Raw genomic sequence first — 22,176 nt, 5'->3', positions numbered from 1 at the left:
GAGGTGTTTACTAACCCTGAACCTCCTACACTTAATGGGTACAGGGTAGGAAGGAATGACAGATGCTACACTTAGAAGAGATATAAGCTTCTCTGAGGCAGAGGCACTTCTGATGGTTTTTGCTGACTGGGAAGGAACAGGGCAGGAGATGCAGTTCTTGACACCCAGAGTCCTGGGCATAATTGGAGTCCCGTACTGGGAAGAAAGAGAGAGTGTGAGACTGAGAGTGAGTGTATTCCCTGAAATCTGTCTCTCTTATAAACTACTTAAACTAAACTAAGACTTTTTTTATATATGTGATCTACAATTTATAATACTTGCATGTTCAGTGTAGGAGAATCAACTCTGTGGACACTGGAGGGTTCTATCTTTGACCATGCAGCAATTAGAAGGAACTGGAGAGGCGGTCAATCTGAACTGCCCCTTATACTCTCAGATCAAAGCACAAGAAGGGAAAAAGTTCAGACCAACAGAAACTACTAGAAAAAAATCTTCTTAGGCGCATGGAGCACATGAGTAACCGAGTAGAATACACACAGGGACCAGCACATGAAGAACAACTGATTTTAAATGGGATAGGAAAAGGCCCATGAGCACAAAACAAAAGAACTGTAGCAGGGATTTAAAAGGGACCCTCTCTCAAGAGAGGGCAGTAGTCATTTAGAGGGAACTAGACCAAGACCCAGGACCCTGCTGAGGAGTATCTGAAAACTTGGGACAGCCTAGTCTGCCATCAATGGATGCTAAACATTTAGGTAAGATAGACACACATGTGGACTGTTTACTTTTTAAAAATTTGCTTTGTTCCTACTGCTAAAATAAACAATATTTTTGTTTTAAGAAGGCTGTCTGATCACTATATCACTGGTCAGACTCCTAAAGGGAAGAACTGCAGGTGCCCAAACTCAGTTGGACATGCAGGGCAAGAATGGTTGATACACGTGGTACTGTAGCCCAGGGTCTGGTCTAGAAGTGGGAGAACAGTGGAATTCTGCCCACGGATAGGTAAAGGCATATGGTGTAAACATCTACAGGGGGACACTCAGAGAGACCTGAAAGGGGACATCAGTGCAGCTAACCCTCTAAGAGTGACAAGTGCTATTTTAGCTGCAATAGTTATCAGCATGGAATCTCTCCCCGCCCCCCCCCCCCCCCCAAGGCATGGCATCTCAATGGATCATAGCTTGTCAGACAGAACTTCACACAAATGGCCGATGCATGACCCTAAGGTGTGTTGAGCATGCCCAGCTTCCACTGAATTCAACAAGATTTGGGAGGGTGCTCAATATTCTCAGAATCAGGCCTAAAGGAGATTCAATTTAGTCCATAAAGAATTCCATAATTTAATCCATAAAGGATCTTCCACTTGAACATCTATCCTAGTTTTATTATTTAGCCTTGTGACTTGGCTTTTTAATTGGTCTTCTCTGGTATGTGTGTAAAACAAAATCTAAGCTCTTAAACGTAGATATAAGCTTATCTTCCATTTACTTTTTTTCACATGGACACCTTGGTACTCTGACCAAACCTAAAATTCGGAAACGGTCTCAGAATTTCATCTTGGAGATAATGCATTTCTTTTCATGTTTCTTTTCCTGATCCCTTTATTCACGGGCAGACTTTTATTCAATAATTTTCACATGAAGCAGGTTCTCATCCATTACCTAGACAGCCATTCTTTTTATAAATCATCCAGGCTACTTATGGCTTTTGAAGAGAAATCCAAGAGGTGTATAAACTTTTGAAGATCTGTTTGTTTTGTATTTTGTCTTCTAATTTGCAGGCAAAGTTTCAGATACCAGATGGTCCTAATGTTAATTAAACAAGAGCTATGGCAGCATTTTAAGCATGCCTTTGTATAGTGTCCATTTCTGAGATTTGTAGTGTGGGTACAAGGAGCTACCTACATATCTTTACCCATCATTATTCTCTTGATGCTGAGGCCAGATCGTATTTCAGGAGAGCTGTTTTACAGTACCTTTTAAATTAAGCACTCCTCAGCCATCCTTTTGGTGTGGATTGCTACTGCTGGTTCATCTTCAGGGGTGGGGAACTGGGAGGCGAATTTATGAAGGAGAAAACTAGGGTTACTTAACAGTAACTGGAATTTTCTGAATATACTGCCTCCACAGATCCACACTAACTGTTCCTCCTTCCTTTAGAACTCTCTATTGATTTCCAATACACCTCTACCCTGATATAACGTGACCAGATATAACATGAATTCAGATATAACGCGGTAAAGCAGTGCTACGGGGGGGGAGGGTGCGGGGCTGCGCACTCCGGTGGATCAAAGTGAGTTCGATATAACGCGGTTTCACTTATAACGCGGTAAGATTTTTTGGCTCCGGAGGACAGCATTATATCGGGGTAGAGGTGTATATGGATGAAAACTGAGGATTGGAGTGTTGAGACTCTTTAAAACCCTGCTTAAATAAAATGTTTCATAAGTGTACTGAGTGCAAATGGCACTAATAAGTAATTGCTTTAAACAGTTCTGGGATTTACATATCACATATGACTCCAGGAATGTGGACTTGTACAGACAATATCTTGAAGAAATATTTAGTAGCAAGTAACCTGGCTTTTGTAGTCCTTCAGACAGTTTTCGTTCCATGTGACGATCCTCACACAGTTTGAATGAATTTTGCTAGTTTGATTTCATGAGGCATATATTCTTTACAAAAATCAGTATACTATTACCACCTATTGTTCTTCCTCCTCCCCCTTAGGGTATTTTTGTAATTATAGTAAGAAAAGAAAATCTCTGGTATGATTTGTTCACCATAATACAAACCATCCTGTTAAATGTATGTCTTCATTATCCTCTAGGTGTTTATTTAAAGATAATATTTGTATTTTATTTTACTGGGGATTGAATTTAGAGATTTACCATACATTTACTGTCAGGATCACTCTTTTCCAGTTCTAAGAATTTATCTCATTACTTTTTTTCCAGCATTCTGATCTTTCCCCATTTTTTCATGATCTTTCATAGTTAATTGTCAGAGGTTCAACACATTTGTTAGCCAACAACGTTTATACTGAAGGATAAGAGTACCCTACTTCCGCCAGGACTCTCCTACTTTAAAGCTAAAATACTTTCTTTTGCCTGTCCTCAAGCTGGTTAGTTTAATGTTGTACTTTTTGATACCACTATCCTACTTTCATGAGACATGTTGCTGTTTCACGACAATGGCAGAAAAGCTTCACCATCAGAAAGCGTTCAGACATTTCCCCATTTTTATACTAATTCAAAGAAATTTGCACTACATACAATATGCATATATGCCTTATATTTGATATTAAATTCAATAGAAAGGCTGCTACATTAAATGCACCAGCATCTTGAATGTCATGGATGAGAGACGTTCACCAAAAAAATGGTTAGGATTAATTGTAAGGATAGATTTAAAAAAAACAAAAAAACAAAAAAACCCACAACCCCAAATATGTATATTTAGGGTAAGCAACAATTAAGGGGGTGAAATTACAAACATTTCAAAATTTTTAACCTGTAACACAATAAGAGAAATTATTTAGGGTTATACTCTCCCACTGTGTAGAGGACCCTGCATGGCTTTGTTCTTGGCTCTCTCTTCTCTCTATATACCCTTTTTTTCTCATATGTTCACAGTTTCAACTATCATGTCTACACTGATGACCCATAGATGTACCTCTGCTCCTGACTTGCCTTCATCCAATCCTGCATCTCAGTCTCCTTCTTTGACATCGCTTTCTGGATGTCTCCTAACTCATTTGGAAAGCTTCACACTGCCAAAACTGAACTCTATCTCTTTCCACTCAGCTCCATGTGACCCCTTTTTTCTGTCACTATCATCAACACAATCATCTTCCCTAGCCCTCAAGCTAAAAAATTGGGGGTTGTCTTTGACTCCCCTTTTTTCCCCTTATCTCACAAATCCATGTATTCAAGTTCCTTCTGAAGACACTTCATCCCTGCCATGGTGCCTTGGGTATCATGCTCTCTGACAATGTCATGCTTGAGGAATAATTTCTGTATCATTTATGTGCCATATTTAATTATGGGAGGAGCAGTCATAGCCCTTACATTACAAATTTCTGCCTTTTAAAAATACTCTAATGCCTCCATAATTTGTGGTGGGATTGGATATTTGGCAGATGGAGAGTCCTAGGGTCAAGGAGGTGCCTTTTGCTGGCAACATGAAAATCCATTCAGATTTGGTAGTGACACACGCTTGAAAAATCACCATTTCCTGTCTCTGTTTCAAACAACATAGTTTGCTTTTGACTTGATACCAAAAACTCTTAAGATTCCATTTGCACTGAACATGCAGCATACTAGCGCCTCATCTCAGGAGACTACACAGAGACGAACTTCTGGATAGGACAGAGCTACAACAATAGATCCTCTCCCTCTTGTGGCTGTGTCCATAAAATACCCTTAGGATTACAAGAACATGCATTGTGCTGAGAACCAGGAAACCCTGATTTCTACTCACTTCAGTGAATTGGTGATGATAATTCCATGTCTTTCACAACCTCTATCATTGAGCAAAGTCTCACAAGTTAGACAAGCCAGAAACAGAACCCAAATCTTACATGGCAGTCTCAGCCACTTAACAACATTAGCAAATATTTGTTCTTAGCTATGCCATCTGTTAGATGGGGCTACTCCTGCATATGTAACCTAGCAATTCTGGGTCCATAGATGAACACTGCCTTCTCCTGCTGCCAACTCATGAAATTAGTCCTTTTGTTCCAGGGGAAGTTGTCTCAATTGCAGTGCTAAAGATTCAGGATTCAAACCCTGTTGTTTAGAGATCTGGGATTCTCAAGGGCCACGGATCTGGAATCCCAGGCCACAGTGCTCTTAGGAGCCCGTACATTCCGATCCACCACCCAGTGACCTGTAAACAGTCACCAGAACTTGAAGCTCCGATTTGGCACAGTACTCTAGTCAAGGAATCTGGTGGGCAAAACTCCAAGGCTTCTCTTTAAACCAAGCGAGGAAGTCATGCCTGCGACTGGGTCTTTCCCTGCTTAGGACTACCTCCTCTGTGCTACCTGACTCTGACCTCCTGGTATCCAGCCTGTCCACTGGCCTGTCTTAGACTGACCTTCTGACTCTGCCTGTCTCCTGACACCTGGTCTGTCCTCTGGCCTGTCTCAGATTCTGGTCTCCTGGTATCCAGACCCAGCCGGCCTCCTGGCTCCCAGCTCTCACTATGACCACTAAGCCTAGTCATGCCAAGTTTAGATTGTTACTGTTGCACATAATAGAATTTATTTTTGCCTTTAAAAAACACTGTTAAAATTATGTTATTGAGATAGCAAAATCATAGAATCATAGAATATCAGGGTTGGAAGGGACCTCAGGAGGTCATCTAGTCCAACCCCCTGCTCAAAGCAGGACCAAGCCCCAACTAAATCATCCCAGACAGGCTTTGTCAAGCCTGACCTTAAAAACCTCTAAAGAAGGAGATTCCACCACCTCCCTTGGTAACCCATTCCAGTGCTTCACCACCCTCCTAGTGAAATAGTTTTTCCTAATATCCAACCTAAACCTCCCCCACTGCAACTTGAGACCATTACTCCTTATTCTGTCATCTGCTCCCACTGAAAACAGTCTAGGTCCATCCTAGAAGACAGGAAATGCTAGGTTTAAGGTTTAATCTATTTTTGCATCCTTGTGTATATTCATATGATAGTCTCTAATTACATGACCAGACACTATTTTTTCTACAATACCCCTACCTCATTCATTCAAGATGGATGATGTTCAAGAAATGAATCAGGGTGTGGAATGAATTAGGCTGCTTATAGGATTCCTGCCTCATTTTGTCTGGAAGTTGTAAACCATGTCAATAAAGTGGCAGGGGACTATAGGAAAAGAAAGGATGATTTTATAGTTAAAGGCAGGTGACTGCTACTCAGGAGAACTCAGTTCTAGCCTTGCCTTTGCCATCAACTTGCTATGTGATGCTCGGCAAAAGTCACTTTAACCAAAACTTTTCATGAGTGGCTATTAAATATACATTCCTTTATGTTCTGGGTGCTCAACCTGGGGCCTAATTTGCAGAAGTGCTGAACATTCACATTTTTTTCACACGTTTTTTCATGTGTGTGTAGCTACAAACATACTAGTATACATTTTCTTATTTAACTTCTGTGGTGGAATGATTTTTGAGTTGATTTTTGTCTGATCAAAAAACCCCTGCCAGTAAGTTATACACCAACACTTATTTCAGAATACTAGACTTCACACTTTGGTTTTAAGAGCAGTTAAAGGCTACAGTATAATATAAATACTGCAGCACAGCTCTTCTCTGCTTTCATGAGATGGGAATTGAGCTTCATACCATTTGCAAGGAAAGCAGGTCTCAATTCTCAGCCTGCCACAATGCAATCTCCCAGAAGCATTCTAGCATTGACAGGATTGCATGACATACTTGAATATTCTGCATGCATCCCCGGGCTTCAAAACTGGCAATAGTTCTCCAATTCAGGACACAGATTTGATTTCAAAAGGTAAAAAACGCTAGAGCATTTGGTTGACCTTTAGCCCTTTTGTAATATTTTCTTTATACTTCATTAGAGGTAAAATACTATATTCTACTGCACTACTGTGCAAGAAGTAGTGGGGAGGACTCAGGCCATGTCTACACTATCCCATATGCTGGCAAAACTTTTGTTGCTCACAAGTGTGAAAAAAAAACACCGCCCTGAGAGACAGACGTTTTGCCAGCATAAGCGCTCATGTGCACAGCGCTATGTCGGCAGGAGATACTGTCCTGCCGACATTATCTACTTGAGCAGTGGTAGCAGTTTTATTATGTCGACAGGAGAGCTTTCTCCCGTCAGCATAGAGTGGCTATACGAGTGATCTTACAGTGGCATCGGTATAGCTGTGTCACTGTAAGCATAGATGTGGACTTAGGGACCCCTATTCTTTCCCATGCATGTAGTTTGGGGATGATAGCAGTCAAGAATGAGCAAGGGGAGAGAGGATCAGATAATGTGCTGACCTGTACTTCAAAGTCTCAAAGAGGCATGGTCCGCTGTTTAGAAAGAGCTTTCAGACTCTAACCCATAACCACTGCACTCAGCAAGCACTATGAAAGGTGCATATTTGCCCCTTTTTTTTGAACAAAAAGGTCTCCCTAGGAAGCATGGACTACTCCAGGAGTGTTTCTGCTTCCTCTCACTGCACCAGCCAATGCAAGATTTGGCAGAGGTAAATGATTTGTTCTGCTTTAAGAAGCAAAAGGAAAACCCTATTCAGATTTCAAAAGGCAGGAAATAGATATGCAATCCATCCTTGCTGCTGTTGAAGTCAATGGGAGCTTTTTAATACAACTGGTTCTCAAAAAAAATAAACAGTCGGAGCTACCACTATTATCTTTTACTTTACATATTATTCTTTGTTACAATCTCTTGCACTCTACCACCACCAGAGAAATAAACAAACTCCTCTAAATAACCTCCTTGGGCTTGGACTCCAGTGAAGCTACCAACAGAGCTTAAAGAGGGGTGGGCAAACTCCAGCCAGGGTGCAGGCGCCGCACCACACAGCTCCCGGAAGCAGCCACGTGGCCCCGCTCCAGCGCTCTAGCTGGGGCACAGGGGCAGGGTCCTCTCCACGTGGCTTCCAGAAGCCGCGGCATGGCCCCGCTACGGCTCCTAGGTGCTCCAATGGGAGCTGCAGGGGCGGTGCCTGCGGATGGGGCAGCGTGCAGAGCCGCCTGGCTGCGCCTCAGCGTAGGAGTCGGAAAAGGGACATGCCACTGCTTCTGGGAGGTGCTTGAGGTAAGCGCCGCCCGGAGTGCACACCCCCCCCCGAGCCACTCCCCACAACCCAACCCCCTACCCCCAGCCCTGATCCCCCTCCTGCACTCCAAACCCCTCAATCCCAGTACGAAACACCCTTCTGCACCCCAAACCTCTCATCCCCAGCTCCACTCCAGAGCCTGCACCCACAGACAGAACCTGCACCCCTGCCCCAGCCCTGATCCTCCTCCTGCGCGCCGAACCCATCAGTCCCAGCCCAGAGCACCCTCCTACACCCCAAACTCATCCCCAGCCCCACCCCAGAGCCCGCACCCCCCAACCAGAGACCTCACCCCATCCCGCATCCCAACCCCCATTTTGTGAGCATTCATGGCCCGCCATACAATTTCTATTCCCCGACGTGGCCCTCAGGCCAAAAAGTTTGCCCACCCCTGGCTTAAAGCTTCTCTCCTTGGCAGAACTCCTAAGGTAGACGGACAGATATACTGCAAACTTTCTCTCTTTGTGCATGCAGAGATTTCAAATCGTACGTCCCCTGCGGAGTGATTCAAATTTTATTTTTCAATCGTATACTACAAACTCTCAATGAAATGTGTACCGAGAATCAAGTTCTGCTGTTTCCCTATGACAGTGCTAACATGACTGACATAAGGTCAGTGCTCCCAAGACACAAAGTTATATCTTACTTATAAAAGTCACATGCCAGATGAGAATCTGTGATATAAATATGAAGTGTAAGGCATCCAAAAACTAAGCCCAAGAAAATATGAACACTGCATTTTTAATGATTTTGTTCAAAGAGCAAAAAATTATAAACATCAGACACCTGAACAAACACTTATTTCTATCAAAGCTAAACCATTTTTTTTAAAGTAGAGAAAAAATGAAATATCAAAGTTCTAAGAAAATTACCAAGGGGACATTTTCAAAGAGAAGCCCAAAATCTTACCTACCTTTTTTCCTTAGCTGTTAGTTAAATCCATGTAATACTGAATGTTTTTTTTTCTCCAAACAAATGCTTCAATTGTATTTTTACAAACAAAATAATTATCAAAGCAAATAATCAATCCTAAAACAGTGAATTATAGTAATGTACCTGTGTACTGATTTCCATTTCAAAACTTCCAAGATTTTACTCAACATTAAAATAGACAAAGGATTTTACCACTGTAAAACACATCTTAATAAAAAAGGTATGAACCACAATGATTTCTGTACTCACTAGTTTTGCACTGACAAATGCGGCAACCATTTTGGTCCAGTCTGAAACTGTACATACAGTCTTTCTCAGTCAATGTGCAGTTCACCAAAATCTCACATGTGGGTGGACCTATTGTGATATATGTTGGTTCTAATAAATAAGAAAAAGAAATAAATACAAGTAATTATAATTGGTTAGAAATAACCATTCCCTTCTTGCAATATTTTTAATATATAAAGTTTTATCATATCAGGCAAAAACTTCTTTAAGATTAAGCTACAGCTGAGAGTACATATCAACAATTTAAGGTAAATATATTACAGGAATGTTGCAATTAGCATAAAAAACAAGCTTTATAAACCCATTAAATTCAGAATTTGGGTTTCTTTTAAATTTAGTATTAACATGTTAAAGGTACGGAAATGCAGTTAGGGAACATAAAGAACCTTAACTCTGCCCTATGGCAAACCACAGATACCCAATAATTATGATTAAGGCACTTTTTAGTGTTCCTAGTGCCAGCTCACACTAAACTGATTTTAACTTTCAGTTATGAAGAACAAAAAATGACTTATTCCTAATTTTTTCAAATACAGCCAATGCACACATTTTCAGTGAATTTAAAGTATGTAGGGACACTGCATTATTAAGATAATATGAGGGGAGGGGGAATATCTGATTCAAATTAATGGATCAACAGTACTTGTAAATTCTCAGAAAATTCATTCTGTAATCAGAGGATAAAATGTTGTATTTTTGGGGAAGATATGCTTTTTTTTTTATACAGAACAAAGATGTTTAAAATCCCTGTCTGAAGTGCAAAATAACTCAACAGTAATAATGAGGTTGCAACCAGCAACTCCAGAACTTTTTTCCATCTTTTAGCAATATTTAGTATTTAGATTGCATTTTAAAACAATGAATAGTTTTCACAACAGCCCAGATAGTAGTAAAGTATTTGTATCCCCAGTTTAAACTAGAGAAACTGATTTTATTTATTTATATAAACAAACCCCAATTATTAAACCAGTCTTGACCCTGTAAACCCTTATTTCATGCAGCAGTGCCATTGAAATCATAGGCAAAAGTTTGCCATCTTTTACTCTCCCTCCAGCATCCATTAGAAGGTTGCATCAAAAACACTTAGCAACTTTAACTACAGAATTAGACCTCTAGCCTGAAAAAACTTATGAACTAGGGTTACCATATTTTAATTTAAAAAAGGGAGGACACTCCACAGGGCCCCGGCCCTGCCCCAACTCTGCCCCTTCCTCGCCCCCGCCCCGCCCCTTCCCCAAAGTCCCTGCCCCAACTCTGCCCCCTCCCCTGAACGCTCCGCTCCCTGCTCCTCCCCCTCCCCTGCTTCCCGTGAATCAAATGTTCGTGGGAAGCTGGAAACAGGGAGGCAGCAGGTAGGCTGGGGCTGGGTACGGCCCAGTCCGGCCCCCCAAACCGAGCGGCTCCCTCCGGCAGCCGGCCGGCTCAGGCCAAGAGGCTCTGGCCCCAGCGTCTCCCGCCCGGCTCGGCTCGGGCCCTGGGGCGCCGGCCCCCGGCCGAGCACCACCAGCCCCTCCCTCCCTATTTTCTCGGACATGTCCGGCTTTTGGGGATTTCCTCCTGGATGGGGATTTGAGGCCCAAAAAGCCGGACATGTCCGGGAAAATCCGGACGTATGGTAACCCTATATGAACATGTTTAACTTTTTGCACCATGAGTAGCCCAGTGAATTCAAGGGAACTACTCACAGTGCATAAAGTTAGCCACGAGAGTCACTCTTTGCAGGAATGGGGTCTTAAACTACACTGCAGTTTCATCTCAGCAGATGAAACAGCATATAAAAATCAAAGCAAGCTGAAATTAAAGCAAAGTGAAAGTGGAAAGGAAAACACAGAAATATCACCTGTGTCTCAAAAACAAACAGCTCATAAAACAACTAGTGTTCTGTCTCATTCAGTTTAAAATATGTAGAACAGAAGTATTTACTTATATCCTCCCATTCTGCTTTCCAGAACTGTTCCTCCCAGTTTGGGAAGACAGACTCGTGCTTACAGGGCTCAAGCTAGTGCGCGAAAAACAACTGTATGGATGTTGTGGCTCCAGTGGCTCGCGATAGCCGCACAGGATTAAGCCAACCTTATCCAGTAGGCTTTACCTCAGGTGGTTAGCCCAAGTCTCCATTCGAATGGCAACATCCAGTCAGCTATTTTTAGTGCGCTAGCTCAAGTTCTGATAGCACAAGTCTGTCTACTCAGGCTGGGAGACCTCACTCCCAGATGCAGTAGGCATACTCTGAGTGTCTGTGGACCTCTTAAATTAAGAGCAGAACATAACAGCCCTAGGGGTCAGACCAAAGATCATCTAGCCCAGTAACTTGTCTTCCAACAGTGGCCAATGCCAGTTGCTCCAGAGGGAATGAACAGAACAGGGAATCATCAAAGTGATCCATCCTGTCGCCCATTCCCAGCTTCTGGCAAACAGTGGCTAGGGACACCATCCCTGCCCATCCTGGGTAACAGCCATTGATGGATCTATCCTCCATTAATTTAATCTAGATCTTTTTGAACCCTGTTATAATCTTGGCCTTCACAACATCCTCTGGCAAGGAGTTCCACAGGTTGACTGTGCATTGTGTGAAGAAATATTCCTTGTTTGTTTTAAACCTGCTGCCTATTAATTTCATTTGGTGACCCCTAGTTTGTGTTATGAGAAGGACTAAATAACACTTCCTTATTTACTTTCTCCACACCAGTTATGATTTTATAGACCTCTATCATATCCCCCCTTAGTCATCTCTTTTCCAAGATGAAAAGTCCCAATCTTATTAATCTCTCCTCATACAGCAGCTCTCCCATGCCCCTAATCATTTTTGTTGCCTTTTTCTGAACCTTTTCCAATTCCAATACATCTTTTTTGAGATGAAGGCAACAGCATCTGCACACAGTATTCAAGATGTGTGTGTACCATGCATTTCTACAGAGGCAATATGACACTTTCTGTCTTATTATCTATCCCTTTCTTAACAATTCCCAAAAAAAGATTCTTTTAGCTTTTTTGACTGCCACTGCACATTGAGTGGATGTTTTCAGAGAACTAGCCTCAATGACGCCAAGGTGTCTCTCTTAGTGGTAACAGTTAATTCATTTTATATGTATAGTTGGGATTATGTGTTCCAATGTGCACTACTTTGCATTTATCAACACTGAATTTCATCTGCCATTTTGTTGCTCAGTCACCCAGTTTTGTGAGATCCTTTTGTAGCTCTTCATAGTCTACTTTGGACTTAACTATATTGAGTAGTTTTGTATCAGCAAATTTTGCCACCTCACTGTATCCCTTTTCCAGATCATTTGTGAAGATGTTGAATACAGACCCCTGGGAGACACCACTATTTACCTCTCTCCATTCTGAAAACTGACCATTTATTCCTACCCTTTGTTTCCTATCTTTTAACCAGTTACCAATCCATGAGAGGACCTTTCCTCTTATCCCATGACAGTTTACTTTGCTTAAGAGCCTTTGGTGAGGGATCTTGTCAAAATATTTCTGAAAATATAAGTACATTATATCCACTGGATTCCCCTTGTCCACATACTTGTTGATCCCCCTCAAATAATTCTAATAGATGGGAAATCATGTCTTACCATTTATAAAAACCATGTTGACTCTTCCACAACTAATTATGTTCGTCATGTGTCTGACAAATTCTGTTCTTTACTATAGTTTCAACCAATTTGCCCGGTACTGAAGTCAGGCTTACCGGCTTGTAATTGTTCGAACCACCTCTGGAGCCCTTTTTGGCATCACATTAGCTATCCTCCAGTCATTTGGTACAAAAACTGATTTAAATGATAGGTTACAAATCACAGTTAGTAGTTCTGCAATTTCACATTTGACTTCCTTCAGAACTCTTGGGTAGTCCTGGTGACTTACTACTGTTAAATTTATCAATTTATTCCAAAACCACCTCTAATGACACCTCAATCTGGAACAGTTCCTCAGATATTTCACCTAAAAAGAATGTCTCAGGTTTGTGAATCTCCCTCACTTCCTCAACCGTGAAGACGGATGCAAAGAATTCATTTAGTTTCTCCGCAATGGCCTTATAGTCCTTGAGTGGTCCTTTAGCATTTCAATTGTCCAGTGGCCCCACTGGTTGTTTAGCAGGCTTCCTGCTTCTGATGTACTTAAAAAAAAAATTGCTATTACTTTCAGTCTTTAGCTTCAAATTCTTCAAATTCTTTTTTGGCCTTCCTAATTATATTTTTACACTTCATTTGCCAGAGTTTATGCTCCTTTCCATTTTCTTCACTAGGATTTAACTTCCACTTTTTAAAGGATGCCTTTTTGCCTCTGACTGCTTCTTTTACTTTGTTGTTTAGCCATGGTGGCACTTTTTTGGTTCTCTTACTATGTTTTTTAATTTGGGGTATACATTTAAGTTGAGACTATTACGGTGTCTTTAAAAAGTTTCCTTGCAGCTTGCAGGGATTTCACATTTGCCACTGTACCTTTTAATTTCTGTTTAACTAACTTCCTTATTTTTGTGTAGTTCCCGTTCTGAAAGTAAATATGACCGTGTTGGGCTGCTGTGGTGTTTTCTCTGCCTTAGGGATGTTAAATTTAATTATATTATGGTCACTGTTAGCAAGCAGTCCAGCTATATTCACGTCTTGGACCAGATACCATGCACCACTTAGGGACTAAATCAAGAATTGCCTCTCCTCCTGCGGGTTCCAGGACTAGCTGCTCCAAGAAGCAGTCATTTAAGGTGTCAAGAAACTTTCTCTCTGCATCCCACCCTGAGGTGACATGTACCCAGTCAATATGCAGATAGTTGAAATCCCCCATTATTATTGAGCTTTTTATTTTTATAGCCTCTCTAATCTCCCTGAGCATTTCAGTCACTATAACCATTCTGGTCAGATGGTTGGTAATATATCCCTACTGCTATATTCTTATTATCAGAGCATGGAATTACTATCCATAGAGATTCTACGGTACAGTTTGGTTCATTTAAGATTTTTACTTCATTTGATTCTATGCTTTCTTTCACATATAGTGCCACTCCCCACCAGCACAACCTGTTCTGTCCTTCCAATATATTTTGTATCCTGGTATTACTTGTCCCATTGATTATCCTCATTTCACCAAGTTTCTGTGATGCTTATTTTACCAATATCCTCATTTAAAATGAGGCACTCTAATTCACCCATCTTATTATTTAGACTTCTAGCATTTGTATACAAGTACTTTAAAAACTTATCACTTTTTAGCTGTCTGACATGACATGATGTAATTGAATGGGACTCTTTCATTTGACTATTTCTCCACAGATCCTACCCATATTTTATCATCCTCCATCCTCTCCTCCTTACTAAGACATAGAGAATCCCTGTTAATAGATCCTCACCTAAGGGATGTCTCGCTCTGAACTATGTGCTCCTCCACACCTGTATAAGCATGAATGGTGAAACTGCCAGAGCTTGCAATTTCTGCAAAACCAGTAACTATCATCCTAGAAATTTTCAAGCTTTGCTGGCACATCTTGTAAATTCAGAGAGAAAAATAGCTAGCATTCACTGAAATTACTCAAGTATTTTTATTATTATTATTGTATTAGCTCTAGAGCACTAATTGAGAATGGGGTATCATTGGGCTAGGGGCTGTGCAAACACACAGTAAGGGAAATTTCTTGACCCAAACAGGGTCTAGATCTAAATCGATCAGGTAGACAAGATTGGAAGAGAAAACCAAAGCAAAGAGTCATGGATTGACTTGTTTAAGGCCACATGCAGCAGGTCAGCAACAGGGTCAGGAACTGAACTCCACTCTCCTCATTCCCAGTCTAATGTCCTATTTTCTAGACCACAGACTTCTATTCACCATGCTTATACTAGTTGGAAGTTTTGAGAAGGCTTCTGTGGGAGGTACAATCTGCATAAAGTGCCTGAAATAGACTTATCTTGCATGAATTCTACAGCAGACAATCTCAGCTAGGTGTATGAAGAAACCTGTAAGCTTAGCTGGTGATCTCTCAGAAGCTACAATCTCTGTCAAGTGACTGAAGGATATTGTAAACTCATTTGTTGATCTCATGCAAGAATTAAGATTGATTGAAGGATCTTAATTTATGAATTTTCCATCTTTTAAGGGTATTTATAAATACAGTAATCTAATAATGTTATTGTAAATTAATGAGTATTTATTTAAAGCCTTAACGTTGTTCATCCGTTGTTGTTCTTGTCCAATATTTCATTTTGTGCCAAAAGAATGTTGTTTATGCTTTGTGTTGGATTCATCTCCTGCGTTTGTATAAACTCACAGCACAACAAAAGCAAATAAATGAAGTTGCTACACTGTGTAATGGTCCTGCAGAGAGCTGTCTGAGAACATTTCTATTATTGTTTAGAATACTGTACTGGGTTAGGAGTAGATCAGAAGTGTTACAGGGCCACACAGTGGTAACCCATTTTAGGGAATACACCTCTACCCCGATATAATGCGACCCAATATAACACAAATTTGGATATAATGTGGTAAAGCAGTGCTCCGGGGGGAGGGGGAGGGGCTGCACACTCCAGCGGATCAAAGCAAGTTCGATAAAACGTGGTTTCACCTATAACGTGGTAAGATTTTTTGGCTCCCAAGGACAGCGTTATATCGGGGTAGAGGTGTATTGGAAATTTTAGGAAGAGTGGCTGACAAGAGGGTAAGGCTATTTAAATAATAGAACATCACATTTACACAGAACTTGTCCTAACTTGAAGGTTGCAGGATAAATTTAGTTGCCACACACTACTGTTCTCAATTTGATCCTTTACACATACCATACCAATAGAAAAATCTTATTAATGTGAATGTGTTGTGCTAGAAGAACATCTATTGTTTCAGACTTTTATAAATGCCACAACTAATCAATACAACTGAAAGTAGGAATTCACTGAAAATTGTCATCATGGGAACTTTTGAATCAACAGTACCACCCGGACTTAAAAGAATGGACTGTGGACAGGGGAGGATTTCATGCGCTCCTTCTTTTGAATTTATCCCTAAAACACTTAAATTACACCTACATATTAAGTAAAATCTATAAAAAAAATCAATTGCTATACTTTGCATTTTGTAGCCCTTGAAAGCTACAATAAGTTTGCCTTCTGATTCTGTTGTCAACTGGTACATACTTTTGAAAAATTACCACTGCCACTCTGAAATGTTCAGCAGCACGTTATTTCTTATACATGACACAACAAAACCACTGCTACCCTAGTTAAAATGACTTCTGCTAATCCTTCATTTGTTGTGTTTTATTATTCTATTATCTCCCACTTTTGTGCCTGCCCTAAGCATCCCAAATATTTCCAGACAAGCTTACAAATCTGTTTTTCCCCCCCTCCTGTCCATAAAGGTAAGCCCTGAGATACAGTAATTTTATATGCATGCCTGATTCTCAATGAGCTGCAAACAGAGGACAAAAGAAATAATTTCACCCCCCACTCCCCCCACAAAAATGCAGCTAGAAAAAAGTATCAGCCCTTTTCACTTCACTAGACAAGACTCAACAAATAAAGCCAGCTTTGCTGCTGCCAGTCTTCTGGCTATTTGAATAGGCAAACAGTAGTTAAGCTTGAAAAAGCACATAAGGTCATGTGATCTGGGTTAGCCTTTCACTGGTGCACTTGGTAGAAACTGCAGAAGAAAGATCGAGTGCACAGATGAACAATGGGTGGGAAAACTGTGTAGTCTGTCTGTATATTTTAGAAGTGGAACTAAATGGTAGATGGAAGCAATGAAAAAGGGGGGATAGAAAAGAAAAAGAGGGAGTGGCTAGGGTGAAAAGAATTCCTCATAATATATGTTTCACTGCCACGAAATGCTCTAGTTAAGGTTACATCCACTATAACCTCTTGTTTTCACATGCTCATAACTGTCTGAAAAAATTCTCCTCTGAGGCTAAAACTTTCTATGCTTCATCTCAGCAGCTTTTGTTTTTTTTAATTTTAGAAAAATCTGTTAATCCATTTTTGATTTATGGGAGACTGACATACATTCTTCACTTTAAAAAAAACAGGTCACTTTTTGTACAGCAACTGAAAGAGAGTTTAGGAAAAAAAGCTCCAAACCGGGCATCTGGCTACCCTTTCATGAAGAATTTTTTGTTGTTGTTAGAGTACATTCACAAAAAATAAAAATAAAATAATTGGAAAAAAATACTTTGTGAACACTCAGTGAGTATGTCTTAAGATTTATGCAGCACCTAATTAAGTCCTCCTCCATCCCTCATCCCATGTGAAATCACTACAGAGTCTCCCTGCTCATCAAGACTAGCAACTCAGTAAGGACAGTGGCTGCTTCTCTCAGGCTGAAGGATGCTGTAAATATTTTCTTGAAACACATAGCAAAATTCACAACAGAAGATAAGAGTGGGTAGAAGAAAGTCAAGAGTTTGCAATTTTTTTTTTAAGTCAGTTTGCAAGTTTTTCTGCAAGTTCTACAAAGTCTAAGGCATTGTCTACCATGGAGATTTTAGCCATGGATGGTCAACAACCAAGGTAAAGGCACCAGTGTCAAACCCTAACGTACAGTCAAACTCTCTAAGCCATGATCTGCGCTGATCCAGCTCACCTCAGCTTGAAATCAGGGTGGGATGCAATAGTGCATATCATGTCTTATATTGTCTTTTCCTTTCTATGGGCTTGGCTACACTAGGGGTTTGCAACAGTGCAGCCATATCGATAGCTGACAACAAATAGCTGTAACAAGGGCAAACCACCAGTGCAGGAAAAAAAAAAATCATTTTTTTCCCTTAGGGAAAGATACTTTCATAAAATACCCAAGTGCTGCTGCCCTGCCCAGAAAACGGTCTCTTATCAAACAGCAGCAACAAACCTGTGAAATTAATTTATTTACTTAAGTAAGATATGAGCCTCATAGCCTACATTGGCCAATTACATGACAACATTATTAAAGAGGCAGATTTTTCCCACTTGAATAAAACCAAGGAAATTGAATGCAAAAAAATACATAAATCATACAACAGAATGACTTTTTTTCTATCCAGGTATAATTGTGTACCCTGCTGAATCATGAGGTCTGGGAAACAAATAAAGCAGAAGGTCAGAGTGGGTTCAGATGAAAATGAAAGACCGCTTTCAGCAAAATTTGAGTGAGACTGAAACACCCACTTCTCATTATGAAAACAAAATGAAAAGGAGATGAGTTTTTAAGGCCTGTGCGTTTATACACACACAGTGCAGGGGAAGCACAGAAACTAAGTGAGGGTAACAAAGAAAAGACAAAGCTTATTGATGATTGTTCACCCTCTGTAAAAGCACATCATGGTTCTATTAATTTCCATTCCTAACAGATACATTGTTCAAAACAAACAATTCACTAAATGTTTAACTTTACTTCCACTACTCTGGACCACAGTTTATGCAGTTCTTCAGTTAATCTTATTTTTAAAGCATAGAAGACCTCCTCAAAGGCTAATGATAAAATGCAAAGGCAAACCCTTTCTTCCTCAAGTGCTCTTAACTGTTCATAACTGTAACTTAGACTGGTAAACGAATCCACGCCAAAAGAAGAGGGAGCCAATGTAATCATATGCATTTATAGAATCCTAGAATATCAGGGTTGGAAGGGACTTCAGGAGGTCATCTAGTCCAACCCCTGCTCAAAGCAGGACCAATTCCCAACTAAATCATCCCAGACAGGGCTTTGTCAAGCCTGACCTTAAAAACCTCTAAGGAAGGAGATTCCACCACCTCCCTAGGTAACCCATTCCAGTGCTTCACCACCCTCCTAGTGAAAAAGTTTTTCCTAATATACAATCTAAATCTCCCCCACTGCAACTTGAGACCATTACTCCTTGTTCTGTCATCTGGTACCACTGAGAACAGTCTAGATCCATCTTCTTTGGAACCCCCTTTCAGGTAGTTGAAAGCAGCTATCAAATTCCCCCTCATTCTTCTCTTCTGCAGACTAAACAATCCGTTCCCTCAGCCTTTCCTCATAAGTCATGTGCTACAGCCCCCTAATCATTTTTTGTTGCCCTCTGCTGGACTCTTTCCAATTTTTCCACATCCTTCTTGTAGTGTGGGGCCCAAAACTGGACACACTACTCCAGATGAGGCCTCACCAATGTCGAATAGAGGGGAACGATCATGTCCCTCGATCTGCTGGCAATGCCCCTACTTATACAGCCCAAAATGCCATTAGCCTTCTTGGCAACAAGGGCACACTGTTGACTCATATCCAGCTTCTCGTCCACTGTAACCCGTAGGTCCTTTTCTGCAGAACTCCTTCCTAGCCATTCGGTCCCTAGTCTGTAACAGTGAATGGGATTCTTCCGTCCATTATTGCAATGCTGCATATACTACCAGAATGAGGCTGCACCAAAAGTTCATTAGATACAATTTAGGGAAGTTTCAAGAAAGAGAAGCAAAACTTCTGTCTACTCAGGGAAGTGAAATTCATGGCAAATGACTGCAATTTCTGATCATTTATATATTGCTGCTGACAAGCCCTATTGATTGCTTCCCTCACCCAAACACATACAGTAGTCTCCCTTGCCCCCCACTATAAATCTCTTGGTGGTTTATTGTTTCTCCTGGCTGCTCTGATAGTTTGAGGCAGGGGAATGAAAAATCTTGTCAAAGTTAGTGTTCCACAGATCTACAACTGACAGAGCACCTCTTTTGGCTTCCAGCATAAACTACTATACAGTTTTCCTAACAATTGATGTAATTCAACCGACATATTTCTTATGCAGTTACCTTATAATTTTTCAATTGCTTACAGTTCTAAACAGATGTTCCATGTGAGCAGATAACTACTTTCGTTTCCTTAAGGATAACTACTACTGAACGACAGCTCATGTGCACACTTTCACCTGCTATTAGCAAGGAGGCTGCAACACTCTTCCAACTCAGCTTGAAAATCTCAAGGGTTTTGAGCATCTTGAATCAAGCTAAGCAACTACTCCCATCAAGTGGCTCACCTTCTTTTTCCAATAAGGTGGCACACTGAAACCCGAGATCCGATTCAAATGATGGCTTCCAACTGATACATTTTTTTTTAAATAAACAGAAGTCAAAAATGGTGCAAATTTCAAAACAGTTGTTATGGATCTGCTCAAAGCAGCAACCAGTTTTCCAGCCCCTTTGCCCTTCTTTGGTGCCTTTTACATCATACACCAGAAAGGAGCATCTAGCCCAAGATTTCTTTATTTTATAAAAAACATATATAACTGAAAAATACACTGCAGAAACCCTCTGGACTTGCTAATTTCATATCACAGGCCTTATCTTGCTACTTCCATTTATAGATATGCTTACATTAAGTAAATCTGTAAATTATACCCTTAGGGTTTGTCAATATGGTGATTTAGCACCTGGCAAACTGGGGTGTAAATCTACAGCACACCTGCCTGCCATGCACTATGTGGCCATTTGGACCCTGCTACCATGCACTAAAAGTTCTGTAGTGCACTCTGACCAAATAGCAGCAGATCAAAATATACCACAGAATTGTTCCCTGGGTTATACTTGGTAGGTGTAGGATAATGCCTGCATACCCTCTTTTAACGTTTGTAACTGGAGTTTGTTGTTGTTTTCAAGACCTGAAATAAATGATATTACTACAACTGAAATGTTGCATCAGGTACTGTGAATATGGAATATTGTCTGTGTTAGTGTAATGCAAAGTAATTAGGAGTAAGTAAGTTATGACTAACTCGCAAACTCAGATTTTATCAATACAATATAGCAATATTTTGTAAAGATATTCTTTAACAGTGAGTCCTTATAAGATCTTTCATAAAGGAAAGGCTGCCATTTTTTACCAAAATAGTAGTCAGAAGTTTGAAATATTGAATAGATTTCAAGCACTTATCTCTTTATTTTGAAAGTCTGCCACAGTATGGAACTAGAAAGGTAATTTTACACTGATTCCCTTGATGAGTTCATCACTATATTTCTGTTACCAGTATTTTTAACAATGGTTGACAATTTACAAACAAACTTTAGGCTGTACTGTGAGAAGTAATTTCAATAGGCTGAAGAGATCAATGGAAGATATTACTGCACTCAGTAATGCATATATAAAATAAAATATACCCTTGAAGTTAACATGTTTACAATGATAAAGAATTATGTGAAGAACAATTCTATACTGATGAGAAATCCAGATATATGTCCTTGGGATTCCTTGAGAAAGTGTTAACCATGTACAGAGATAATTCAATAGAAAGATTTATGCTTCGTCTCAGGCCCCTAAAACTTGTAAGTAATGAAATATAAAATAAATTCTATTTTTGAGGGCAGAAAGTATCTATTAAGGAATGGAGAAATAGAATTAAGTATTTTAATGTAGCTACGAAGAGAGTCCTCTAGCCTGAGTTAGACAGAATGTCCCTGTGTTTGGTAAAGCAAAATAACTCTTCCTTCTGCACCTTTCCAATGTGATCTATGTCTCTAGTCTAGAAGGCCTAATGAATTTTACTTTAAGAAAACCAGCACTGAAGAGACCGACAGAGATGAAAACTCAATCTATTTTAGTATTTATTACCAAGGTTATTGCAATATACTTCATACACACACGTAAATAGTAGACTAAAATACAAATTTGTTATGTAGCACCTAATCTGACAAATAGCCCAGATTTGCCCCAAAGGGTGTGCTGTTTAAAAATCTTGCATTAGCTTCTACATACTTGTTCGAATGTTGTCTGCCGTCCAAAAAACTTTAAATGCTGCCTCCTAAGCAGCACAGTGTGTGTTTACTTAAGCTTCCTGGAAAAACATTCATATAATTCCAAGAGTGACTAAATGTTTTCCATCCTCATAGTTAGCATTCCAGACCTCTACACCCCCCACCCCCATCCCTGAGTTCATTACATGGAAAATACCAGCCCCAAATTTGAAGCAACAGAATTTCCTTCCTGGTGCCAACATGCCTAATACAGAATTAGCAAGCCTTACAGTTAATGATAATTTTTCATCATTTAACTATCTCGTTTAATTCAACTTCAAGTAAGTAACTATTTATAAGTTTTTACAAGGTATTAAAAACAAGCGGTTATGGGGGATTATTTTTGGTCGTCACTGCATGTACAAAGATAAATAGAGCAGAACTAAGAAACTATGTACACTAAATATTACAAAGCATGCTCTAACTAGGGTTGGAAGAAATCATTTATTTCAG

The 22,176-nt window shown here is 40.2% G+C and overlaps 1 protein-coding gene across 8 annotated transcripts in view; it reads right to left on the bottom strand.

Moving 5' to 3' along the window:
* CRIM1 (cysteine rich transmembrane BMP regulator 1) overlaps positions 1–22,176 on the bottom strand; it is a 317,691-nt gene that overhangs the window by 77,440 nt on the left and 218,075 nt on the right. For all 8 annotated transcript variants that reach the window (XM_005296243.4, XM_005296244.5, XM_005296246.4 and 5 more), the window contains one exon: positions 8,996–9,124. In XM_005296243.4, the coding sequence (XP_005296300.2) occupies positions 8,996–9,124 (129 nt within the window). The remainder of the gene's footprint in view (positions 1–8,995; positions 9,125–22,176) is intronic.

This window comes from Chrysemys picta, chromosome 3 (assembly GCF_011386835.1).
Source record: "Chrysemys picta bellii isolate R12L10 chromosome 3, ASM1138683v2, whole genome shotgun sequence".
NCBI classification, from domain to species: domain Eukaryota; kingdom Metazoa; phylum Chordata; order Testudines; family Emydidae; genus Chrysemys; species Chrysemys picta.
The sequence above is the reverse complement of the archived record's forward strand: the minus strand, read 5'-3'. Positions and strand labels throughout refer to the sequence as shown.